Genomic DNA, 10,725 nt, shown 5'->3' with positions numbered 1-10,725 from the left:
TATCAGAGGCGGTTTGATGTGAGATGAAGTGCTGCAGGCAGCTGGATGACTGTGTGTATTTGTTGAAAAATGCTTCTGTGCAGCACCGGTGGAGATATCTTCCCTGCTGTGGGGACGGAGAGATCAGAGGACGGAGCACTTTAACTTGTTTCATGTAATTGTGCCTCGCAGTGACTAATTAGCATTTGATTTGTTCATTGAATCGTGAATTTGAGGACCCGAGAGTCCAAAGAGAGGCTTTGTTTGTTCTTTTGGCATGACGATGTTATTAACTCGTTGATTAACTGAGCCCTTGTCGCCACAGCTGATTGTGATCTTGTGTTCGGGGCTCATTCGCTCCAAGTGAGGCGTCGAGGCGTCGGCTGTATTTGTTCGGATTGATTGCTGCTGTTTAGAACGGAGGCATCGAACAAATAAGAGCAGGACTCATGATTTTAAAAAAAATAAAAAATTGTAAAAATGTCACAAGAGACGACTTGAACTTGAACTTTTGATACTTTAAGTACATTTTACAAAGCACTTTTACTCACGTAGGATTGTGGATGTAGGACTTTTACTTTGAGTAGAGTCATTTAAAAGCTAAATACTTAAATAAACGTGTATTGGCACTCTTGTACACATTTTGGTGTTTTTAACATAATCAGCTCACCCAAGTAATATCGACTCTTTGTTTCCTCCAGATGGACCTCGGAGGACTGGGAGCATTGCACCAAAACCTGCGGCAGCCTGGGCTTTCAGATCCGGACCGTTCGCTGCGTGCAGTGCCTCAACGATGGCACCAACCGCTCCGTCCACAGCAAGTACTGCAGCGGGGAGAAGCCAGAGAGCCGGAGGCCCTGCAACAGAGTGTCATGTCCTGCACAGTGGAGGACCGGAGCCTGGTCAGAGGTGCAGTACCTGCATGATCTATTTGAGAGGGAGAGATGACTCTAATATTAAAAGCAACGCTTAGCCACAGTTAAATGTGATTGATTTTGAGTTTAGTGTCATCTTACTTGCTGCATGCTCGCAATTTTCATGCAGTGTTGCAACACCATCAATGTGCGTGATGTTATTTCTCGACGATATCATGTATGAAGTGAAAAATGAGCCATCTGATATTTAATTTAGGGCAGTGTCATATCTCATTGGAAAACACAGTTTTAGTTCTCCAATTTCACCAAATGAGACCATTGAAACTGTCGAAAAATCCAATAAATCAGACGTCCTGCTGTGTGGTGGGGAGCAGAAAAGAGCGAATAAGAAGCAATTATTCATGCCAGCAGCTGGTGTGAGTTGGTTGCTTTCAGATTTATTGACATGGCCCATCTGTATGCTGGAATATAGCTGTTTATATGTATGCATACATGCATATGTGTGCACATAATAGTTGAGTCATTCATTTCTATGAAGTAGATGATTGTGACATGTATTCTTGATAAATGATAAGGTAATACAATAAATTAATCGTGAAAATGATCATTTTTTCACTTCTTGTAGGGTTTGAACTGTATTAATTTTTCTTGCGTCAGTCACAAATCACAAATCTCCTTTGGGCTACAGCTGCACATCATTGGCTAGCGTTAGCACTTCTGTGCTACGCTGGCGAATAATGAGCTACCCGGCTTTACAGGAACAGTGTTCCTAAATCTCATCGTCGTCTGCCTCGATCTCACAGTGATGTTCACTTTTACACTGTGATCTGTACTTTTCACTGCTGACCCTCCTGTCTGATTCTCTCGGAAATGCTTTTTTTGTTTTTCCAAAAATGTGACAACATCTTAGCAGGGAGTCCAGTTAGTGACAGTGTGGGTTCCATGGAAGCTCCGCAGGGTCGGTTCCCCAGGCACCATTTGGGTATTCTTCAAATATCACCGCCGTCGTAAAGTGCATTTTGAAGCTGCCTGATTGAGATATAAAACAGAAACCCACAATAAAAAGCAAGTCGAGTGAATTGAGAAGTGATTTTTAGGGGCCGGTTGAGAGTAGTGAGAGAGGAGTCAGCTGGCAGTTTAAAACAGGCAGTAAAGGGTGTTTAGAGGGAGTGTGAGTCTCCGCAACCACAAGAGGTCCTTGAGCCTGCAGCCATGACTGGCCTCCCAAAAATATTATGCAGTTTCCTGCAGCAGAATGCAAGATAAGCTGTGGACAGACACAGAGGTGACACACGGAACCGATTGCATGATCCTCCTGGCGGAGATCCAACTAAAGTTGAAATGCCCGTTCTCACACAAACTCTTCAGCCATGTTCACAAAATCCATCCAGAAAAAGTCAAAGAAACAGACAAAGGAGTAAGAGATAGATTTCATTCCCTGCAGATTCCCCTTTGAGGAATCCAGACTGAAAAGGGGACAAAGAAACGTCTCCACGCTGATGCTGTTGCCAGGTCTGCTGTGCAGCGAGACAGTTTGATTGCAGGCGGAGATTGAACTGCAGCTCGGCTTGTTATCCCTCCCAGTTGGTTTAACGTTTACTGCTGCCTGTGTGACATGACTCCACTTGAAAACAGCGTGATATTCAGCTGCATGTGAGTGAGTTCCTGTAACTGTGCTCTTCCACAGTGCTCTGTGACCTGCGGGGAGGGGATGGAGCGGCGTCTGGTCACATGCCGAATCGGAGATCAATGTAACGGAGACAAACCGGAAACTGTGAGGTTTTGCAGACCGGGACCCTGCCACGGTGAGCATGTCGTTCATTAAGAGCTGCAGGAGGACAACCGCCGACTCGAGTCCTTTCTAGAATAGGTATTCTGCAGTTCCTACGGATCAACATATCTCAGCACATTCTCTCCTTCTGCAGAACGGTGATCGTCAAACTATTCCTTCAAAACAAGAAAATCAATAATCGTTTCCTTCTGAAAGCTATTGTTGCAGGTTTCCTCCTCAACTACAAATCATGTGTCGGCCCAACCTTCCATCCTTCACTTTCCATCCATTTCCGCACGGCATCGAAATCAATTGGCAGACCCTCGAAACTCACATTAATTCGTTCCAAAGTTCTATTGTTGGGTCCTTGATGAAGTTCATGATCAGATTTCTTAAGATATTCTGCCCTTCAGCTCACAACAACACGACGGCTGCTTCTGTGATGAATTACTCGTTCATGCTTTCATGACAAACAGAAATGAATGGCAAACAACTCGTGCCTGGAAGGAAGAAAAAACCGAGTTCACGTTGAATGCTTTTTGCCTTTCAGATGAGCCGTGTACCGGGGACAAATCCATCTTCTGCCAAATGGAGGTGCTAGCGCGATACTGCTCTATTCCGGGCTACAACAAACTGTGCTGCGACTCCTGCAGCAAGCGCGGCGGAGCTCTGTCTCTGTTCTCGGAGGCGGCCGAGACCGAGGAGCACGTTCGCTTCGGATCGGCCTCCCAGCTGCTTGAGACGCTGACGGCTTCTGCGGCGGCCAACGCCACTCGCGGCAGCAAACGAGGCTCCGGCAAAGGATCCGCCACAACAGGCAACGTCGCGAGACACGCCGCCACCCCCGCCCTGCTGAAGAAAGTCCCACCCAACATCACGGCGGCACCCCGGCGGGTCCCGCGACACATGGGCCTCGCTGGCAGGAAACTGCCCGCGATGGCGCCATCTCCCCCGGAAGCCTCCACAGAGGGTCAGAGGTCGAGCGGCTCGACAGATAGTCGGCGGCCTACAGCGTACTCTGAAGTGGAGAGATGAGGGCGAGGCCCTTCCCCTTCAGGACTCGTAATGTACAGCAGCTTCATCCTGAGTCGTGCCAGAAACACCACAGAGAGATACAAACCGAGAGAAAGAAAGAAAAGTGCTGGTTCACTTTGGTTTTTTTTAGAATTTCCCTTCCCTTCCGCCCCTCATATTGACTTTTAAAATGAAATCTCACAGGGAGCTCCCAGAGCACATTGCGACTCAAACAGCCGTGTTGCTTTGCTTTCATACATTCCATTGAGAGGAAAAGATAATACAATGCATTCAAACTAAAGGGGGCAAATGGTCCGAAAACAAGTCAAATCCGTGTCAAATGAAAAGCTTAATGACATATAAACAAATGGCATCTAATTAACTACACTGATTCTAAACTTTTAACGGCAGATGTCACGAAGAAATGGTTGCCTAATTCCAACCAAACCTTTTGAACCCAACGCCTCTGTATTTCCCCTCTGCTTGGTCTTTTCTCTGGCCTGGGGGTTTAATGATTTAATAAGGTTCTGCAGAGCGCTGCAGCGGGTCTTCTGGCAAATCCTCAGCAGACGGCGAGAGGGAAAATGTCAACAGGTGCAGTCATTAGAGCCGAGTCAATTTGGGAAAATGTTGCAGACTGCAGAGCTCGAACGCAGGACAGACATAGACACGGGAATTGGTGCAGAAGCACCGTTACATTCACCGTGATGTTGTTCTTCATCTAAATCCCCGATGCTTTGGATTTGATTCACATTGCAAAACCACATGTTGCAGCTGACGAAACGCCTCGATGTCAAATTTCGTTGACTCTCACTTTTTGAGCTGGGTGGGATGTTTGATTTGCTTTGAATTTGAAGTGGAAAATGATGCGCAAAGCGTTTGGAAGATCATCTCATGCAGCTGAAAATCCCCTTTTTCTACTTGAACGTTACAAAATGCCATTTTTCTTGCCAAAAAAGATGTGAGTGTGACGCTTGCCTTGCAGAGGATTAAACCTGTCCCAGTATTTGAGGAGTCAAAACAAAACAAAAACACCAGACTTTATATGGCCGCTAATGGAAAGTGGCCAAACCAGTGAAAGCCGTTGGGAAAATGGTTTTAGTTGTATAGATTTTTATATATAACCAGCAATGTCTGCTAAATGGCGCTCTACAGTTTCTGTAGAAAATGGGTATTTATAAAGGTTCCTGTAAATACTGTACATGAAAATATCAGTATTATTTTACGAAGCTGAGGATACTTTCAAAAACCATTTTAACCAATTATAATAAAATACATTATTCTAAATGTTTACAGTTTCAGCAGCGGTGTTAAATGGACTTTAATAATGCACCATCTCACTCTAAATGCTTGTTCTCTGGGGAATGTTTGAAGAAAATAGTTTTTAAGAAGTAGATTTGAAGATTGATACCACTTTCACATCTGTACGCTACATATGAAAGCCTCAGCCTGGAGACTTTTAGCTTAGCTTAGCATAACGACTGGAAGCAGGGGGAAACGGCTATCCTGGCTCTGTCCAAAGTACGCCCACCAAGCTCACTAAATGATGTACAATATATCGTTCGTTTAATCCCTACAAAAAAAGTAGTGTAAAAAAACGACACATCGATTTTGTTAGCTTTGGACAGAGCCAGGCTAGCGGTTTAGCTTAGCTGAGCTAAATATGTCATGTTTTAACATGCAGACATGAGAGTGGTTTCAATCTTCTCTAACTTTTGGAAAGAAAGCAAATAAGCTCATCTCCCAAAATGTTAAAACTGTTCCTTCAGAAAGCATCTTATAATTCACCCCGGACTTCACTCTACCTTTGCATGGTACCTTTGCCCTCCTTCTGAAAGGTTTTGCTCAGAAAGGTTGAAGTTGTAAAGTCAAAGAAGGGAACTAAGTAGGGAACGTATTTAGCAAGTGTTCCTAAAACTGTATGTTAAATACAGCCGGTGCTTGTGCAGCTTGGAAAAAAAGAAGTGAAAATGTCACCGTGCTTTGATGGGACCGTGAAAGTGCAAATGCTCATCTTGAGAATGCTGTTCAGTGTTGAATTTGCAGGTTCTTTCCTGCAGTGACATTTACCGTTTGAATTTCAACTCACATAAAGCTGCATTCAGCGTTTTCTGACCACTAGGGGGCAGAAAGACTCCCAAACAAACTCACAGTTGCAGCATGAAAGAGAGCAACACGAGCGTCCCATTGAATCAAGTTTCTGTCCACTTGATGAATAGAAATCAAACATTCACTCTCCATTTCGCTCCATTTTGGTCTTGACTAACGCCTGAGGGAAATATGTGATAACCTGTTAACATCTTCAGCCTCTAAATGTTCCACTTTTCTAAGCAGCTTGCCTATTTCAGCTCTCTGCAGTTTGGCGCTAACATACATGCAGCTGTTAGCTTTCAGCTGGGGGAGCTGACGAGAGCAAAGCAGATGTGCTGAAGGCAGTGCAGTGCTGCAGGTGTTTACTCTCGGGGGGTTCAGCGCCCTTTCACAATACAAATTGGATTACATTTTAACATCAAAAAACTCGCTTATTTGAGCTTTAAGCTCATCCCATCCATTCAGTCTGAAGGTTTTATTGTACATTTTGTGTTTGCAGGAACAAAGCGTCATTGTAAGCAAAAGTCACTCAAAGGATTTTGTTGTATTTTAAACAAGTATTTCCGAAATGGCTTTTTTTTATGGTGGAAGAAGGTTCGGGAGAGAGAAAGCTATTTATTGAAGAAGAAGAAAGTCCTCACAACCACCATGCATCTGACTGCAACAGCAAAGACACAGTTCTGTGTTTTCAGCAAAGAAATACAACTATTCACACTCACTCCTGTGTGCCAATGTACAGTACATGTATATAGCATTGAGTACATAAATATTTATTAAGAGTTAAAGTTTTTACAGTGTGTGCAGTGCCAATAAGCTGCAGCAGATAAACCATAGAATCACATTTATCAACATCTTTCATCCACATTTTCACTTTTGAAATGGATTTCTACAAAAAAAAAATGCCAAAAAAAACACAATAGGCTAGAAATGACATTGTTTTTTTTGCAAACAATTAGATGTAAATATACATGCTCAATCTTGAGAAGTTGTCAGAAAGCTGTCTTTTCACAGCTGTTTTGTAGAAGTTGTGAACAGAGCTGTTACACGACCAGACAAATGCTTTATTTGAACCAATAAGACATGAATAGTTTAGCGCCAGTAAAGTGTTTCTTTTTATTTGTAGATGTCAGTGTTGTCTCACCGTTTTACATTTCCCTCCCTTGTTCTTTTCACGTCCTTTACTTGCTGCCTTTACAACATTGCTGCTAATGTTATACAGAGCTTGTGATGATTAATAGGATATAGTTGTAGATGTTACATTGACAATCCCTGAGCCTCAGACAGATATTACTGCAATGCATTCTCTACGTACTGTATTAATACCCCCTGTGCTAACCGTGCATTTTGCGTATTACATTGTCATGACTGTCAGTCACTCTCTTCTCTATTGGCTTTTCCGATGTATTTGTGTAGATTGAAGTGTACACTACTGATGCTGTTTGTTGTAATGGGGAGCACATAGCAATAAAAGATATGATTAACGACTCGGATTTCTTGCTTTCAGGCTTTCTACACGAGTAATGCAGCATGAAAGATATAAGTCTGCTCAATCAATTGATACCAACGTTACAAGACACTCTTAAGAGTTTGTATAAAACGCAGCAGGCTGTTTTTTATTATGCCACTCAGTGACGTGACGTGATGACACTGCTCCTGATTCAGGCAGCAACCCCCGTTTTCTGTTTTCTTAAACTTGCATTCTCTCTACTGACCATCAGGGGGCGCTAGCAGAGTCTGGTTGTGTAGAAGTCGATGAGCGAATGAGCCTACTTCTCCCTTGATTTATTGCCTCAGTGAACTGCATCACCTGATGTGATTTACAACGCATGTCATTGGTCGATGTGACCGCTGAACGAAACGCCGCGCCGGTTAGTTAAAATAGAAGCGCTGTGTCAAAATTGAACAATTCTCAATTACCTGTTGATTTTAGGTATACTTCAAATAGAAAAGAGGAATGACAGATGTGCAGGAAATGTAAAGTAGAAAGTCGTAATTGTTCACTGTGCTTGTGAAGATGGCCTCCCTCGGATTCTCTGTCATCAGTTCATTTAATTGCTGCTCTTCAGTGTGCTTGTTGTGGCTGCTGCAGCTGCTCGTGGTTACTCTACAAACTGCTCACTGCCTTTACGTGAGAGATAAAGAACAATCACGAACGTGAAGTCACCACGACACACGTGGCCTTATCAATGCTTAGTCGCGTATGTCGGCAGCAGATAGCAGCAGAGCAGTCGATTCTTGTGATGTCAAACATAACTGGTGTTCCATATTCGCTTAGAAGTGTGGACGACACCTGTGGAGTGACAGACTCTGAGCGAGTGCACCTTTCTGTTCTTCTTGATTCACTGCCACGTCAGCTGCACTTGATTAGGAATGTGTGTCAACAGAACATGTGATGGGTGTGGCGTTACAGACATTGAGGAGGTGAGCCCACTCTCTGTTAACGCTCTGCAGAGCCGGAACATTGCAACCTCTGACACACCACGTTAAATCTGAGCTGTCTTAAAAAGAACAGTCCTCAGGTGAGCTTTCTTCTGAATGATGGGGGAGTTGTCTTACTATGTCAGGGAGGGAGAGATTGATGACCAGCGGCAGAAGCGTTTCCTTGTTTGATACGAAAGGTTTCAGAGAGTTGACCTCGTTCCATTACAGGAAGTCAGTCCCACTGGAGTTGCTTCATCAGCAAAGGAAGTCGTCTTTTACACTGTGAGTCTCTGACTTTTGACATTTGCTGCGCTAATCACATCTGAGTGATTAAGTTTGATTGATTTACAATCAACAATTACGGGCGGGAGGGCAGGAGGGCATATTACCATTGAGACCCTCAAACATGGTTTGCACTTCATTCATTTCAGACAATGTTATCGGCCAGATTCATTGGTTACGGTGAACGGTTTTAATGATCTATCTATCACATGTGTAAATAGAAAATAAAATAATACGTGGAATGTCACAATCTTGTTTAGCGGTACATGTTGGATTTGAATTTCGTTCTTAAATTGACAATTAGGCCAAACAACAAAACGCAGCATTTGCACATTTTTTCACTGTAGTATTTAATACGAGTACAAGTTGTCTGCACAGCATGATTCAAATTCTGGTTATTATTAAGCTGAATGTGGCTGTACACTGGGGAGCAGCGAGTATCTCCCTGCTAGTAATATCCTTCTAATGAAATTGCTTATTTTGTATACAGCTATGCACAACAAAACTCCAGGACAGGATTAGTCTGGTGCTATTTCGACCTTTTAATAGGGATCTAGATTATGTCCAACAACAATGTTAATATTCCGATCCACGCACCTTACTGGTTAGCTGCATTGCTGCAGATTCTATTTTGACTCGGCTCAATGGGATGAGCTGCCGAATGGATTTCTATAAGACACAAGTCTATGTGCTCAGTGGTGCATATTTCCTGAGACGCTGAGGAAGTGGGAGCAAAACTTCTCCACGGATAATATTAAAATCCCTGAAGAAGCACCACGGCTGCAGACGTCAGTGCATCTAAGCCTCTGAGCTTTCTTGAGAAATGGGATGAGACAGACGGACCACAAACACAGAGAGAAGGAAGAAAGTAGGACGTACGGTCTCACTCAGAGCAACCAGCAAAGCAATGAATGCATACTCTCATTGTGTTCCCCATGGAGCTCAGAGCTCAGGCGTCTGACACTGAGCCAGACGCCTGTGCATGACTGATGGGGGGGGGTGTTATCTTCTGAGCTGACACACTACTTCACACTTGGGTGGCTGCTTTCTGCAACGATGCAGAACCGTGACGTGAGCCCACTGTAGAATAAGCCACCAGCATGTTTGTGTTTGTCTTGACTCTTGACATCAAAGCGCGTTCGCACCAGATGCTTCGATTTCATTATTCTCACCCTCATCCAGCCTGGAGTACCATCCACCAGCGGTCCCCCGTTGCTTCCATCGTTTAACTTCATCACTTCAGTCTTCACTCACTGATCACAACAGAATGATCTGGACAAACGTGGACACGCCCTCCCTGAACCAGGCCCAGAGTTGGTCTTCCCCTTGGCCACCTTCCACTGGGGTCCCATCTCTGTGGTCAAACCTATGTCGCCGAATTTGAGAGCGGCTCCCCCCCTCCTGCCCGTCCTCCTGAACTGATCCGTCTTTGTCCTTTGTCTTTGTCTCCTTTGATCCTGTCCCCTGGCCATGCTTCAGTTCATTTGCCTCTTGCGTCTCCTCCTTCCTTCGCGTGTCCCAGTGTTCCCCACTCCTTTTGTCTTCCATGTGCCCGGCTTACCTCTATTTTGAACCCAGACTTCGAGGCCCTTTAAACATCGACGAACTTTGTGTTCAGAATGTCAATCTGCAGGCTAAATCGCTACAAACAATGATTCATTCCATCCTCCATAAAGATATTAAACAGCAACTAAAATAGCAGTATTATACAATATGATTTTATTGGAGACTAATAAGTTGTGAGTTTAATATGTATTATCTGGGTTGATCACACCTGGTTTTATTATTCAAAACTATTCAATTTAAAAAAAATTTAAAGTCGAAATGTATATTTCAGCATGTTGATGCATGACTGCATGTATGATCTATGCGTTCATGTGGATTGTGACGCTGGCAAGTGTATTGTGTGATGCAGCGGCTTGGACCCCAAGACAGCTTTCCCTGTGGAAACAATGAAGTACATCTCATCTCATCTAAATCAGCTCATCACCTCTCTGTGCTCTACTCACACCTGTCAGATATCTATTCAAGTCCACAGTTCATAAACCCTGGCTTTCCTCCCAGTCAGCGCCAGATTATCGTCTCAGCCACCGTGGATCAAGCCTGTCTGCTTTCCCCGCCCGGCCCGGTCTGCCACCCAGCACCGTCTTCCTCGGTTCCACAATTAAACCTCGTTCACCTCTTGTCAGAGTCCTGCATTCAGGTCCTGCCTCACTGATCACAACAGCGCTGGAGTGTTGCCCGTTACAATTGCAACTGCAGATCATTAAAGTGGAGTCATTGCTGCAATTG

At 44.1% G+C, this 10,725-nt stretch overlaps 1 protein-coding gene across 1 annotated transcript in view; it reads left to right on the top strand.

Annotated features, from left to right (window-relative positions):
- adamts3 (ADAM metallopeptidase with thrombospondin type 1 motif, 3) overlaps positions 1–7,169 on the top strand; it is a 77,922-nt gene extending 70,753 nt beyond the window's left edge. The window contains exons 20-22 of the mRNA XM_079270512.1: positions 681–888; positions 2,542–2,659; positions 3,176–7,169. Of these exons, the coding sequence (XP_079126638.1) occupies positions 681–888; positions 2,542–2,659; positions 3,176–3,660 (811 nt within the window). The 3' untranslated portion in view covers positions 3,661–7,169. The remainder of the gene's footprint in view (positions 1–680; positions 889–2,541; positions 2,660–3,175) is intronic.
- Positions 7,170–10,725: the final 3,556 nt, after the last annotated feature.

The sequence above is a fragment of the Melanostigma gelatinosum genome (genome assembly GCF_949748355.1).
Source record: "Melanostigma gelatinosum genome assembly, chromosome: 6".
Lineage (NCBI taxonomy): Eukaryota > Metazoa > Chordata > Actinopteri > Perciformes > Zoarcidae > Melanostigma > Melanostigma gelatinosum.
Note: the sequence above shows the minus strand (reverse complement) of the source record. Positions and strands in the feature narration are given on the sequence as shown.